The following is a 15,806-nucleotide window of genomic DNA, read 5'->3' as shown; positions in this document are numbered from 1 at the left end:
TATCATGTCTGCAACATCACTTGTTTGGCACCTACTGTATGCCAGGCACTTCACATATATCATCTCATGAATGCTCACAGCAACCCCATTTAGGAGATCAAAAGGAAGTTCAGAGAGGTTAGTCAACTTCCCAAAGGGCACCCAGCAAGTGCTGTTGTTTTGATCCACTGTGCAACTCTACCTCACTTGGCTGGAGGGAGCTGTTTCTCCTTTGACCTGGTGCCAGTTCTACCCAGTGGTATCCTCAGGCGTAGCTCTCCAAGGCCAAGCACTCAAGGTAGGTTAACAAAGACAATGAGATAAAAACTCTAAGAGGCCTCTTGTAATTTTATCAGATTGAAATCTTTTATAAAGCTCTTACTGTTGGAACAAAAGCCAGATAGAAAACCACAAAGGAGCCTGGGTGGGGCTGCCTTTCAATGAGTTATGGAGGGAGGGAGGCCCAGGGCCTGGGGACCTGGGAGTCTTGCTGGCAGGGACTGTGGCTGAGCCCGTGTGCATTCTGCCCCTGTCCACCTGGGATATGTGATGTGTTTGGGGAGAAATGGACCCCAGCCCAGGGGTAGCCCTGATGAGTCTAAGGCAGGGTTTTCCAACCTTGGCATTATTAACATCTTGGGCCATAATTCTTTGTTGTGGGGGACTGTCCTATGCATTGTAGGATGCTTCCCAGCAACCCTGGCCTCTACCAGCGAGATGCCAGTAGCATTGCCCCTGCTGTGACAACCAAATGTCTCTAGACATGGCCAAATGTCCCCGGGGGGCAAACTCACCCCTCGGTTGAGAACCACTGGTTGAAGGGTAATCCCACTCATTGCCAATGAGTGGTTCAGGATTAGGGATGGGACCCAATTCTGTCCAGTGAATCATGAGGAAAGGCCTGCTAGTGAGTTCTTAGAATGTTCTTATTAGTTTCACAGAGCAAAGGAGAGCAGGCTCTTACTCTTCCAATGGAGGTGAACAAGGAAGCATATTGCCCTAAAGGCCACTGGCAGCTATTTTGCAACCATGAGGAAAAGCACAGCTAATAATGTGGACAGAGAGAGGGAGCCTCACCCTGTCATTGTTGAGGGGCTGAATCAACCAACTTTGAAGATAGCCCGGACTGCAAGTCATTTCTTAGTTTATTTCCTTATTGTTTAAACCAGTCTGAATGGGGTGTCTCTTACTTGTGCTCATAGCATCTGACTTTATAAAATGAGGTCAGCTGTACCAACTCTTTTTTTTTTTTTTTTTTCTTTTTTTTTGTGGCCACACCGCATGGCTTGTGGGATCTTAGTTCCCCACCAGGGATCAAACCCCGGCCCTGGGCAGTGAGAGCACAAGTCCCAACCACTTGACCTCCAGGGAGTTCCCTCAGCTGTACCAAATCTTACAGCCCCTAGGCACTTTCTTCCTCAAATCCTTGTGCCACACCTTCATACCATATAGTTGATTAAAAACAAGCTAAATAAAGACCCTGGGAAAATTTCTACCTCTGGGTCTGTTATCCTCCCATCCTCCTCTTATTAACTCTATTTGGCCTGTCCAGTTGGCCCCAGGGAATACTCTGTACCATTTTTTACAGTCCTATAGTTTATTGGGTGGTTCCATCTAGACTGTATGCTGCCTTCCTCCTGCACAAGTGTCAAGCCTGAGCTTCTCAGACCAAGGTTATACATGAGTGGCGGGTGGACTTGGGCCCCAGCCATTCCCGTGCCAATCCCTGCTTTACTTTCTGTCATCTGGTACAGTCAGGAACAAAGCAACCCTAGGCATCCCTGGTTACTGACCTCAGGTGGAAACAGCTTAGGCCTTAACCACCCCCTGGGAGCGAGGTGTGCAGGGACAGCTACTTCCAAAAGGGCCAGTCCTGCTCTGGTCCCTCCTGGTGAGTTAGCTACCTGGCATGTCCACTAGAGTATTGAGTATTGGCTAGCCAATACATAGTATTGGCTAGATAGTATCGGCTAGCCAATACTATGTATTGGCTATGTAACTGATCTGGCGTGTGTCCGGGCCACACGCCAGATCAGTTACATTCGAATGTCTGTGGTTGAGACTCAGGCATCAGCATTTTAAAAATTCTCAAAGTGATTCCAATGTGCAGCCAAGTTTGAGAACAGTTCTCTGGAGTCTAGGTCAGAGGTTCTCAAAGTGAGGTTCCTGACCAGCAGCTTCGGTTTGACCTGGGGAACTTGTTGGAAATGCAAATGATCCGACCCTACCCCAGACCTACAGAATCAGAAGCCCTGAAGGTGGGACCCAGAGATTTAACAAGCCTGGAGTGATTCTCACGCTCCCGTGCTCAAGTTTGAAAACCATCACTTTATTCAATGCTTCTCAAACTTTCCGGTGCAAACAAATCACCTGGGGATCTTTTGGAAATGCAGATCCTGATTCAGCAGGTCTGGGGTGGGGTGGAGCCTGCAGTTCTAGCAAGATCCCAGGTGATGCCAACACTGCTGGTCCTAGAACCACATTTTGGGTAAGAAGGAGCTACAGCGCATCTATGTGCAGCCAACAGCGTTTCATCCTCACCCAGAATGGAAAACTGAAGACACCTGTTTCTGCCAGAAACCCCCCCCCACGCCCCCCCCCACCCCCAGCCATTCATTGCTCCAAAACTAAGTCCGGGTTATTGCAGCATCCCCCAGCAACTGATTGACTCCTAGTGAGTAATCTCACATGGCAAGTCAACTCACCCGGTGATTGTCGGGGCACATTCCCAGCTAATTTGTCTCAGAAGTAGCACCAGAAAGTCAAATAGCTCCAAACTATACAAGGAACCTTCCTGAAGTACAGTTGGCTTCTCCTTCCTGTAGGGTCTCTAAAGTGCCTCCTCCCCATGAGAGGCCAGAGAGACTACAGTTCTTCCACTACTGACCAGTGTTGAGGGGAGAGGCCATCACTAACATGCAGGGATGTTATAACCAACAGCCAATGAAACCTGCACCAACTGCAGAGGTAAGGACACTTCTCCTGAGTTTGTGTGCTACATTCTTTTTGGCAGGCACTATGAAGAATGTGACTGATTGTACATCCCTTTTTGCCTTGGCGACTAGGAAGCTCAGGGCTCCCCTCTGCATGCCCATAGGACCTCCCACGGTGTACTTGGGGTTGTGACCTCACCTGGCTCTCCCTTATCTTTACAGTTGCCATTTTTCCTTTTGTTACTTTCTTTCCCATCCATTTAAAAAGAATGTCATCTCTCAGTAATGATCTTGCATGAGTTACCTAACTTCTCTGTCCTTCAGTGTCTGCGTCTGTAAAATGGCAGTAATAACAGAGCCAACCTCACTGTGAGGGTTACATGAGTTAATAAAGGCCTGGCACACAGCACTCAACAAATTATTTTTATTATTGTTTATGTGAGCCCTTGTAAGTCCTCTGAAGAATACACAAATATCCCATCATTATCACCATGGTGGCCCTCCAGGGTGCTCCCTCTCCAGACCTGAGCCCACCCCAATGAGGTCTCAGGCCTGGCCAACCTCTCCACTCCCCTTACTGGACAGGCGGCTCCTGAGTGTGCCATGACAGAACCGCTCCTGCTCTGTCCACTGCGTGTGGCCCACCCACCTTGGCTGTCCAGGCCGATGTCCATGACGCCGTGCTTGACCTTCATATGCCGGCTCAGGTTGCCCTTGAGGTTAAACTTGCTGGAGCAGTAGGGGCACTTGAAGGGCTTGCTGCCCGCGTGCAGGTGCATGTGGCCCAGCAGGTTGTACATGCGGTTGAAGGACTTCCCGCACACCTGGAACACACCCCACCCGGCCTCATCAGCCCGGGAACCCGTGCTCTCCAGACCCCCAGCCACGCCTACCTCCACGGCTGGGCCAGAATCCCATCGGCTGTGGACAGCACTCACTTTGTCCTTTCCTATGTGACCCCAGAGGCTGAGGAATGAGCGACCCCCTGCTGGTCACCGTTCCTGTGTGTCTGCCCCACAATCCCTGAGCTGAAGCTGTCAGAAAGCCAGGGCTCAGATCTCCGGGTGCACTGAGTCTCGGGCCGGGGCTCTTTCCCTGCGGCTGCACCGTGACCTTCACTCCCTCCCTCCAATTCTCAAAAAACAACCTCAGTAGCTTGTAGGACCTGAACCCTCACCGCCCACCGCAACCCCCAGTGCCCAGGCAGTTTCACCCAACCAGGGCTCCCTTGCCCACACAGGGTCCTGGCTGCTGCCGTCGTGCGGAGGCCACTCGTGGGGAAGTCCCACCTCGGGGCCCGAAGGCCTGGTACCTTGCATTTGAATGGCTTCACGGGCGAGTGTACAATCATGTGGGTCTTGAGGGTCTGCTTCTGCACGAAGGTCTTGAAGCAGATGTGGCACTGGTAGGGCCGGACGCTGGTATGGATCAGCATGTGGCGCTTCATGTTTGCCTGCAGGGTGAACTCCCGGCCGCACACCTCGCACTTGAACTCCTTCACACCCTGTGGGGGGTGGGAGCGAAGGTCAGGGCCACACAATGGACACAGGCTCGGAGCCTGTGCTCCGCAACGGGAGAGGTCACAACAGTAAGAGGCCCGCATACCACAAAAAAAGGGAAAAAAAAAAAAAAAAAAAGATGCATGTATATATTTTTCACCTCAGTGCTGTCTCTCAGTGGTCTTTTTGGTTCACAGACCCCTTTGAGAGTATGATTAAAGGTATGAGCACCCCAGGAAAAATGACAAAACACTCAGGTCTGTGTAGAATTTAAAGAGTTCTCAAACCTCGGAGCCCGTCCACGACCCCTGAGAGTGTATTCTAAGCTTCTCTTGTGATAAGAACAACCTGTAGCTCTTGTTGAACATAAAGCCTCTCAGGCCCCTCCCTGGAGATTCAAATTCCCACGAATTTTTCATCCCAACAGGTGATTCTTATCACTGATGGACTTTGGGACACAGCCCCAGGAGACAAAGATTCCAAGGGAAAACCCCATGGTTTGGATGGTCAACATGCTTTCCCATGGTCTGGAGGTGACCCCCAGAGCAGGACAGGGTGCTGTGTGCACAGGAAGCACAATGTATTGTCTGGGGAGGAAAGTGAGGACGAAAGTTCCTAGAACCCCAGTAATTTTGTAGAACTCCAGTGGCACAGACACATTTCTGTGGTCACAGCTGCTGTCCCAACTGCTTGTTTGGTACAAAGTTTCATGTTATAATTTAACGGTTCCCGTGTCTATTTCTCTCAGCAGACAGGCTGTGTCTCCTGTCTTGTACGCCTGCTTGACAGAGCGAAGATGATGTATATGACCACGAGGGGGCCCTGCCCTTTGGGAGTATAAGGGCATGGTGCGCGCATGTGTAAACTGAGGCTGATAATGGGAATGTTTTCAATTTTATCAGCCTTTGATTTTTGCTTTCACCTTTTCTTCACAGTATTATTTCTCTTTTAACACTTTGTGGACTTGTGGGGATTTTTAAGTCTCCTAGTAGAGGAGAAAGATGGCAAATATATAGCATGTTTACTTATCACTTTGCACTCTCCCCACCCTCACCCCCCTGCAACCCCCAACTGTCCGCAGGCATAAAGAATCAATCATCTGGTTTTACAGCTGAGCCCAGATTCAGCTTCAGAATCCTTCTTAACATTACACTCTAGGTGGCTACACCAATTGAATGAGGATCACCTGCAATGAAACCTAAGAATCATCTCTGCTCCAGCAGAAAGAGTTCCCAGGGCTGGGAAAGGCTGGATTCTCAGCCTGGCAGGCTGTTTCTTCCCTACTCACTGTAGTGTCCACTTTGAGAGATAAGGACATGAGTTTGACCTGGAGTGTCTCTAAGGCCGAAATTATGGAGAGTGGCAGCTCAAGGCATGTTCAGCTTCAAAGAGTGAAGGTGGTTGGATCTGGGGTAGAAACCATGGGGCAGGACAAGTGCCAGAGTGGGACTGTGGGAACTGAGAGGCCTCATTCCCCGTCTGGACGTAAGAGCCTCTCAAAGGAGGTGACGTTGGCGGAAAGGCAGGGTGGCCAGTGGCCTGAAGTAAGAGGAAGGTAGGGGAGAACTGGTCAAGTTTATATCTAGGGACACAGTGGAAAAGGACAGTGTTGCTCCACCTTCTGTCCCCAACAAGCCACTTTGCTTCATTTTGTCATATTCTAGAACCAACTGTACTTTTCCAAAGCAAATATTTTTCCTTACATCTATTCCCTTTTAAAATGAAGTATATTTAGCATTTTTCTAAAGGGAAGGCACACAGCTTTTGATAGACTTGGGTAATTACAAGGAGCAAAGGAGGCCCTCTGAGCTTCTGACCATCTATCTCATCTACCTCCCCGTGGCATCCTGGCCTCTCTCCGGCCTCGGTCCTCCCAGCCACGAGATAGAGAATCAGCGATTCTCCAACTGTGCTCCTTGGGTTCTGCAAGGATTCCTCAAACATTTCAGTTAAAAAGTTTTAAAATGAGTCAAGTTCTACTATTTAAAAAACTAATTTCAATTACATTTTTTTCTAACACTCATCAAAAAAATATAACTATAAAAATGAGAGATGTTCACCACCTAAAAGATCTTAGGCAGCGCTTCGGGAAGCACTGGATGAAAGCATGGCAGGAGGAGAGGGCAGAGCCTCAGGCCTGGGGCCAAGCCCCTGAGGGGAGGCGGGGGGAGACCCCAGGGGCTGGGTCCTTGCTGGGGGAGGCATGTGGCGTCCTTACCTTGTGGGTGAGCGAGTGTTGCTTGAGGTGGTGGATCTGGCTGAACTCCATGCCGCACTCGGTGCACACGAAGGGCCGCACGTTCTGGTGCTTGAGCATGTGGTTCTGCAGCTGGCTGCGGTAGTGGAAGGACTTGTCACACTCGAGGCACTGGTAGAGGGTGGGGCCCTGATGCGAGGCCAGGTGGCGCTTGAGCTGGGTCAGGGTGGAGAAGTCCAGGCCGCACTCGACGCAGACGTGGCAGCGGCCGCTCTCGTGCTTTACCTCGTGGGCCTTGAGCTCACTGGGGTAGGCGAAGCCGCGGCCGCAGAAGTGGCAGCTATAGGGCTTGACCTCCGAATGCAGCAGCATGTGGCGTTTGAGGTGGCTGGTCTGCGTGAAGGCCTTCTGGCACACCTGGCACTTGTGCGGTCGGGTGCCCTGGTGCGTCAGCAGGTGTGTCTGCAAGTGGCTGGGCTGCTTGAAGAGCTTGCTGCAGTGTGGGCACGAGTGCGGCTTGATGCCGTTGTGGCCCAGGATGTGTGTCACCAGGTTGTACTTGGATGTGTAGGACTTCTCGCACATGCGGCACTGCCAGCGCTTCTGACGGTCGCCCGCCTCCACCAGGTATGAGTCGTCGATCTGCACGTTGATGTCCAGCCGGTCCAGCTGGGCCTTCTTATGGCGTTCCACTGTCGAGCCGGCTGCGTCGGCCTCAAACTCGCCTGCCTCCTGCCACACGAAGCCCTGTTCCGGCTTCACGGGCTCCGGGGACTCCATGGTGGGGGCCTCAGGGTCGCTCAGGGGGGCCAGGTGCGGCGGCTCGAAGCCACACTCCGTGGGCAGGGCCTCCGGCCCGGGCAGCACCATGCTGGGCTCGGGGAAGCCGTCCCGGGCCGGGTCGGGGAAGTGGGGGTCGAAGGGGGCTACATCCGGCTCTGGCCGTGGGGTTCGGGGCAGGTGCCGCAGTGTCCGGGGCTTGCGGCTGAAGACGCTGAGGTCGATCATCTTGACGGCGCTGCTCTGCACCAGGGCCTCGCAGCCGCCACTGGCCACCTCGGTGGGGGCCTCCGCTGGGCCTGCATCCTTGTCGTCGCCGGTCACGGACACCTCGTAGACCTCCTGATCCTCCTCCTCCTCCACCTTCTCAAACTTGACCTTGGGCACCAGCCGCACAGGTGGCCGCGTCTTCCGCCGGGTGTGCTTCTCAAAGGCTGCCTCCACCTCCAGCACCTCCTCCTCTGCCGGCTCCTCCAGGGCCCGCCCATTGCAGGCCAGCTGGTAGACATCGGGGCCCGGGGCCCGGGGCTCCCCCATGGCCGCCCCGGACAGCTCCGGCCCCAAGTCCGGGTAGAAGGCTTCGGCGCTTATGGTGGCTCCAAAGAGCTCATTTTCCGAGACCAGGCCCAGCACGGCGGCCTGAGCCAAGGACAGCACCACCACGGCATCCGTCTGTGTCCCTGAGTCCATGAAGCCCTCCATCCCGTGGCGGCTGGCTAGGAGGGCATCGCTGCAGGAGGAGAAGGGAACATTAGCACTGCCGCTCAATGTTGCGCAGACAACAGACAGACACACTCAGCAAAGGCTCAGCCAGTTTTGGGTGTGTCTGTCCCTGACGCCTTTCTATTCCTGCCTTGGGAACAGGGCACACTTGTAATTACGGGGAGCAATGATAACCCTCTGTGTATCCGATCATCTCCATGTCCTCCATCTCCCAGTGGGATCCTGGGTAAGCCCTGCCCCCTTGCTGACCTCAGTCTTCCCATCTGTGAAACAGGGTGGTTGGATTTCCGCAGTGGTTCTCAAACTACGTTCTGCATGTCCTTCAGAGGTTCCAAAAAAAAAAAAAAAATCGGATCCAAAATTGCAAAAAATAAAGATTCTGCTATTTAAAAAACCCATCTAGGGCTTCCTTGGTGGCGCAGTGGTTGAGAGTCTGCCTGCCAATGCAGGGACGCGGGTTCGTGCCCCGGTCCGGGAAGATCCCACATGTGGTGGAGCAGCTGGGCCCGTGAGCCATGGCCGCTGAGCCTGCGCGTCCCGGGCAACGGGAGAGGCCACAACAGTGAGAGGCCTGCGTACCGCAAAAACAAAAACAAAAACAACCAAACCATCTACTCAAATGTAATATATACCTCATCCCTACACATTCAGTAGGCCCACTGGCTTTGTTGCCAAGGTATAATTAATTTTGCACAGACCTTGAGACTGTACAGTGAGGTGTTAAACAACTGTCACCATTTGTAACAGCTTGGCCATGTGAATGCGGTCTTTTGGGTTTTTTAAAAAATATATTGGGCAAAAACAAGGTAACACACAAAAATCAACTAGGTGCTGAGGCCGATCTCAGACAGCAGCTACCTCCTGTCAGCCCTGATGCTTAAATGACTGTGCCCATCACAACAGGTCACTATTCTTGATTAGCTAAATGTTAGACATTTAAATACCTAAATTTATACCGAGTAAAATATAGCTTGTGGGGACTTCCCTGGTGGCGCAGTGGTTAAGAATCCGCCTGCCAATGCAGGGAACACAGGTTCGAGCCCTGGTCCGGGAAGATCCCACATGCTGCGGAGCAACTAAACCCGCGAGCCACAACTACTGAGCCTGCGCTCTAGAGCCCGCAAGCCACAACTACCGAAGCCCACGCACCTGGAGCCCACGCTCCGCAACAAGAAAAGCCACCACAATGAGAAGCCCGCGCACCGCAACAGAGTAGCCCCCACTCACCACAACTAGAGAAAGCCTGCACACAGCAACGCAGCCAAAAAAAAAAAAAAAAAGATATTAGCGGGTTAAAAAAAAACATATACAGCTTGTGTCTGATTTGTACACTGGAATTCCATGTGAGATCTGATTTGAAAGAAGGGCTCCATGATGGCTACCAAGTTTAAGAAAACTGGCTGAAATGAATGCTAAAACTGGCTCCCAGGTTCACAGCTAGGCTCTCTGATCCAACAGGTGTTTCTAAAAAAGCCAATGATTCCACCTATCAAGATCCAACCCCTGGTGCATCAGCTTCCTGCCTTCCTAGAGGCTCCAGGTGCACCAGTGCCCTCGGCCTTTGCACAGGGATTCTCCCACCCGGGTGCCCTTTCCCCAACCCCGGTGAGCTGCCGGCTCCTCCCACCAGCGCCCCAGGCTTCCCTCAAATTCCCACTGTTCCTGGGGCTTCCCAGCCCTCCCAGCCCTCCCCGCCAGCCCGGATGTGGAAGGGCCTCCTCCCTGGCCTGGGATACTCATCAGATTGTACCCCACCTCCGGCTCAGTGCCCGGCACAGCACATCAGAGGCACCCCATAAGGAAGGGGAAAGGAAGACAGGACTGGGGTGGCTCCTGCCTGCCTCGCCGGCTCTTTTCCCAGGGCCAGGGTCAGGTGCATGGCCCGCGGAGGCCCTTCCTCAGGAAACCAGCTCCCGGCCTGGTGTCTCCCTCCCCCCACAGGCCAGAGGAGCTTCCCCTTCCTGAAGCCGGCTAAAAATAAAATACCCCAGGGAGGAATTTAGCCTCCTTGAAACAGACACTAAAGATTAAACTAATTTAAGCTTAAACCAGGGCTCTCCTGGAAGGGGTCAGATGGAAGGAAACTTCTGGGTCCACCTGGAACAGGCTGGGGGGCTAGCCCTGATTCAGAGCCCACCTCCCTCCCCCTGCTGGAAAGAACACCCAACTTGAGCTTGGCCTCAAGTCCCAGCTCTGTCGCGTACAAGTGACTAAAGCAAAGTCACTTTAAAGTCCCTTCTGCGTCTCAGTTTCCCCGTCCAAAAATGCGGATGGGAACACCTACCCATGGGAGGGTTGTGAGAGCCCAGAGGTCAGAACGTAGATGAAGGGGGTTAGTTAATTATAAAGCCCTTACCAAATGTAAAGAGTCACTATTACTTATCTGCCCAGATCTCTGGAAGCAGCCTCTTCTGATGAAAACCACAGAGCTAAGAGACTTCTCCGTTCTGGGGCCCAAAATTCGAGCAAAGGTTTGGGTGATTCTGCGATAGCCTCTAGAGACTAAGAACTCATTCATTGATTAGTGCAGCAAATATTTGCTAAATCACTGCTATGGGTCAGGCCCTGTGCTTGGAGATGTAAGGGAGATGAGGACACCCCTGTGGTGTCCAGAGATGACCGCTGTGCCCACCGCAGCCCTTGTGGGGGAGCATCACTGCCTTGGATGGCAGTGGCCCATCTGACACAGTGCCCAGCAGCACCCAGCAGCAGCCCTTGTGTCTGCTGTGGGTTTGAGAAAACAAGCAGCTCAGCACTTTGTCTAGACTTCCTCAAAGGCAGGGCCAGCAGAGGGGAGGGACTGACCCTCAACAGCGGAGCCTGTGCTAGGACTTGGCCCTGGATTCTAAGTTCAAATCTGGACTATATCCTTTTCTAGCTCAGGTATATCCTGTCACATCCTGAGCCTCAGTTTCCTCGTCTCTGCGGAGAGGGATATGGTGCTCGAGTCCTGGGGTGCTGAGATGAGGATGCCAGTGGAAATGTTAGTTCCCTCACCTGTGCTTTTCTTCTGGCTCCAGTCCCTGGCACCACCCCTCTTCTGGCAGCTGAAGGGAACAGAAGCAAAGAAACCCATAACATCACTCTACTGGCAGATGAAGCGGCGAAAAAGTCAGCCAGTGTCTGCCTGCGGGAGCTGGAGCACAGGGCTGCTGCGGTCCCCTACACGGAGGTGATCATGTAACGTGCCATCCCTGTTAGGAGGGACCTTCTAAGAGCAAAAGGGGCCACTCCTAAGGCTCACACCAGGATCCCAGGTGCAAGCCGAACCTGCCCTTGGCCACCACGTGTCCCCCTCCTGCAGGGACAGGTGGGAGGTTTCACTTTGGGGCTGAGGACTGGAGCCTGTGCCTGGGTGTAAACGGGGACCTGCCCACAGTCCTTGCTCTCAAGGGGTTTGAGCCCACGTGCGGGGACGCAAAGGTGCCAACAACTAACCACAGAGGTGGTGACTGAGTGCTCACCAGGTCCCAGGAAAGCCACTTCATCCTAAGAACAACCCCATGGGGGCGGCGGTACTGAGCACCACACTCCACAGCCCAGGAATCTGGGGCATAATTACCAACAGCAAGCTCAAGAGTGCCCTGGCAGTGAGGGCAGAGCTGGGTCAGCACGCGGGCCCCGCCGCCCGGCCCCATCCAGGCTCCGCTGCGTCTGTCTGTGCAACCTGGGAGGTCACGTCATGGCTCTGAGCCCAGCCCCCTCAGCTCCCAGGAGCCAGCAGCAAAGCACGGGCAGGCCCTGGGCAAACCTCAGCGTGAAGCCTCAGACCTGTCCCTGTCTGGCTGGTCCAAGGCTCTGGCAGGACTGGGGAACTGGGGTCCCCCTCGAGGGCAGCCACAGCCCTTCCTTGGGTCTCCACTCAGAAAGCACTTTTTCCTGGGAGCCTCCATCAACCCATCTGCCCATCTGGCCCGTCAGGCCCCTGCTTTCTTTTACTGGATAGATACTTGCCTGACCAGACACATATCACCCTGTAAATACATGTTTAAGGGGCTTATGGGGCTCAGTGTTCACTAGGGCAGCCAGGCAGGCTGTGTGTGTGTGTGCTCATGTGTGTAGGAGGGGCTCTGTTTGTTGCGACAGAAGAAAGAGGACAGAAGAACGAAGACAGAGGGAATCTAATTCACCTGTGTTTCGCATACGTGTCAGTCCGCCTATCACACACAGGGCGGGGGAGTGGGAAACTGGTGGCTCTGCAACCCTGGTGTCATTATTCCCCCTCCTCCTGGGCCATCTTTTTGGTGCCCCCCTTCTCAGAGGCCACAACTCTCCCGTTGTATGTCCTGGCACAGGCCGCCCAGGGCAGGACGAGAGCCTGCCAGGTGCGTCCCACCTGTGTGCCAGGGCGGGCCCCACACCTCAAGGGCCCTTTTGTCATCTGCCTGGGCACCTCCTTTCTCAGGGCAAGGCCTCTCTCCCACCTCTTGTGCCACGGGTTCAGAACAAAAGCTCTCTACTATGTCCAAGGGAAGGGGGAGCTCAGACCACCCGGGCTCTGCACAGCCTGGACTATGAGATGAGGGGCCGTCAGAGCTGAGGCAGCTCGGCCTCCTACCAGGACACCCTCAGTCCCCAGGGTAGAGAGAAAGGAAATGGCAAAGGCAGGGAAAGAGAGGAAATGGAATCACTGCCTGACTGTAGTTTAAAGACTTGCACTAGGAGTAGGGGGAAGGGAGGCCATAACAGAGAGAGAGAGAGAGAGAGAGAGAGAGAGAGAGAGAGAGAGAGAGAGAGGGAGGGAGAAGGGCTGTGGAGGCCAAGAAACAAAAGCAGGGGAGGGGGAAGGGAAGGAGTGGAGAGAGAGGAGGGGACTGTGTCGGTGACACCAGAAGCCCAGGGCTGCTCTATTTCCCAGGGCTTAGCATCACCCGCTCCCAGGACTGAGCGCCAGGCCAGCCCTGGGGAGTGACCCAAGTCTCATCCCCTGAGGCCCAGCAGGAGGTCTCCCCAACCCAGGCAGGGACCCAGGTCCTCCAGACCTCTCACTGTTGCTTCATCTATTGCTGTACTATGGTTCCTGTAAACACTGACACAAGCTTGTCAAATGAATTAACGAGTGACTTGCTGTGTGACCCCGGACAAGTCACCTGACCCTTCAGGGTCTCAGTTTCTTCATCTGTAAGATGGGCACAAGAGGCTTCTTGGAACCTTGAGGGCAGGTTAATCCATTGGCTTACCTGCCTGTCTTCCAGGGTCCCCTCCCCAAGACGAGACCTTTTCTCATCCACACTGCTTTAAAAGATCCTTTCCTCTCACTGAGACCCCTTCAAGCACCAGGGGAGGGTAAGGGAGCTCAGAGTAGCTCTGGAACACAGAGAGTGGGGCAGAGCACTTGAGGCCTGGTCTGGCCTGGGGCTGGCGGGACAAGGAGCCATTTGGAAGGAAGGACCAATAGGACCTGGCGACCACCTGGGTATGCTTTGCCTCATGCTCACCACCAGGACATCTCAAACTTAAGACATAGGAATGCTCTGGGGCTTCTGTGAGCCCAGATTTGGGATGTCACCAAGCACCCTGATGATGACTATTTTTGAGGGCCTAGCAAGTGCCAGGGCCTGCTCCCTGACACAGGCCCCGCAGTGCCCTGGGCTTCTGCTGGGGGGGAAACGTTCGCCCCTTGGCTTTGAATCACCAGGCGACTCTGAGGCTGTGGTCTCCAGTCCTGCCACTGAATCACTGACTCAACACACCTGCCAGGTGCTGGGTGCCATTTTGGTCGTGGGGATACAGCAGGAAGCACAATAAGCTCCCATCCTCAGGGAGCTGCTCTGAGTGAACTCAGTCTAAAACCTTAAGTGCCAGTATCGTTGGGAGGTAGGAGGTGCAGCGCTGGGTCGGGTGGGGACAGGGCCCAGCGAAGCATCCCCTGGGTCCTGAAAAACTGAACCCGGAGTGGGGCAGAACAGGTAGCTGGGCCCGGGGAGGGGAAAAGGAGGTCCAGGTACGCACACAGCTGTTAAAAAAAAAAAAAAAAAAAAAAAACACAAAACGTAACAAAACAAAACAAAAAACAAACAAAAAAACCACTCACGGGACTTCAACTTATAGCAAAACCACCCTCTTTGTTTCCTCTCATGTCCCCCTAATGGTAGACTTCAGGGTAAACTCTGCTCACATCCCATGAAAGGAAGAGGAAGCGAAAGCAAAAGCTGGAGGTTTGTGCAAACCTCAGAGCTCCTTGCACAGTCTCACTTCTGTCCAGCCCACAAGGCCTCACTCGACTCAGCAGCTCTGGGCCCAGCACTGACAAGGCAGCTGGGCTGGGGGGTGGGGTGGCCAAGGGGGAAGTACATGAGTCTCCTCCTTATAGGGGCCACTCTCTGCCTCAGCTTCCCCTTTTCTCTGTGGACAGATTTGCTAAGCCCTGCCTCCAGAGGCCAGAGTGGCTGCGCCACCAACCCACAAACCACAGGAGGACCTGACGTTCACCATGTATGGCTACTTCCTTTTCCAGATAAGGAAACTGAGGCTAAGGGAGGGGAAGGGACTGGTCCAAGGTCACACAGTGAAATGCTGGTGAAGCAGGTCTCTGGCCTGGAAGCCCACCCTCAGCTACATGGCCTATCGGATGAAGTTCCCGTGCCTTAGCTGACTGCCCAAGGCTGTCCCCAGCCAAGCTCTACCTGACCCTCCTTTAAGCCTTCCTGTCCCTCTGCATCACACACACACACACACACACACACACACACATACATGGAGCTGTTTCCTACCTCGGGGCCTTTGCACAGCCTAACTCCCCTGCCAGGACTTGCCCTTCCCTTGCACTGGGTGAATATCCCTTCATCCTTTCGGAGTCAGTGCAGGCACTGCCTCCCGGGAGATATTCCTTAGCCAGGGGCAGGGCGAGGGCCTCTTCCACAGCCTGAGAACATCAGGTTAATTTTACATGTGGCTAGGCTGGGTGCCCAGTTGTTTGGCCAAATGCTAATCTCTTGATAGATGTTGCTGTGAGCCACACAGCAACACATCTACAATCTGTTGACTTTAGCAGATTACCCTCCTTAATGTGGGCAGGTCTTATCTAATCAGTTGAAGTTTTCAGAGAAAAACGGAAGTTTCCCAGAGAAGAAGGAATTCTGCTTCAAGACTGTTATCACAGAAATCCTGCCTGGGTCTCCAGCCTGCCAGCCTGCCCTGCAGATTTTGGACTTGCCAGCCTCCACAATCGTGTGAGCCAATTCCTTAAAATAAATCTCTCTCTGTGTGTATATATCCTGCTGGTTCTGTTTCTCTAGAGAACGCTGATAAAATCATGTTGATTCATAGTTGTATCTGTTTATGGGCCATCTCCCCTACCAGACATCCACCCCAGAGGACAGTGACTGCAGGGAGGGCAGAGAGGGCCCAGCAGGGAAGTGTCCGGAGAGAAAAATGCCAGGGCAGGGAAAGGGGAAGGGAGGAAGCCTAGTCGTTGAAGACCCGGAACGAGTGAATGAATGAATGAATGAGACTGAGGGGAAATCCTTGCCTCCTTGCTGAAGAGATCTACAAATGCTGGGCTCTTCCCCACCCCCTGACCCATCTCACCTCCAGGACAGTCCCGCTTCCTCCCTGGGGTGGCCTCCAGGCTGCACAGAGAAGGCTCAGGAGCACTGAGGTCCCTCCAGCCCTATGACAGTGAGGACTGTCCTGAAAGCGCTTCCCCTCCTGTTCTCCCAGGGCCGGGGCAACGAGACCCATCCTGGGAGCCAC

At 53.6% G+C, this 15,806-nt stretch overlaps 1 protein-coding gene across 3 annotated transcripts in view; it reads right to left on the bottom strand.

Moving 5' to 3' along the window:
• Positions 1 to 15,806, bottom strand: part of ZNF710 (zinc finger protein 710) — a 65,793-nt gene that overhangs the window by 3,052 nt on the left and 46,935 nt on the right. For 2 of the 3 annotated variants that reach the window (XM_059056621.2, XM_067029911.1), the window contains 3 exons: positions 6,630 to 8,118; positions 4,225 to 4,416; positions 3,562 to 3,736 (listed from right to left, as the gene is read on the bottom strand). In XM_059056621.2, coding sequence (XP_058912604.1) covers positions 3,562 to 3,736; positions 4,225 to 4,416; positions 6,630 to 8,090 — 1,828 coding nt within the window. In that variant the 5' untranslated portion in view covers positions 8,091 to 8,118. The remainder of the gene's footprint in view (positions 1 to 3,561; positions 3,737 to 4,224; positions 4,417 to 6,629; positions 8,119 to 15,806) is intronic. The other variant, XM_067029912.1, reaches the window with a different exon arrangement.

Source organism: Kogia breviceps, chromosome 3 (assembly GCF_026419965.1).
Source record: "Kogia breviceps isolate mKogBre1 chromosome 3, mKogBre1 haplotype 1, whole genome shotgun sequence".
NCBI classification, from domain to species: domain Eukaryota; kingdom Metazoa; phylum Chordata; class Mammalia; order Artiodactyla; family Physeteridae; genus Kogia; species Kogia breviceps.
The sequence above is the reverse complement of the archived record's forward strand: the minus strand, read 5'-3'. Positions and strand labels throughout refer to the sequence as shown.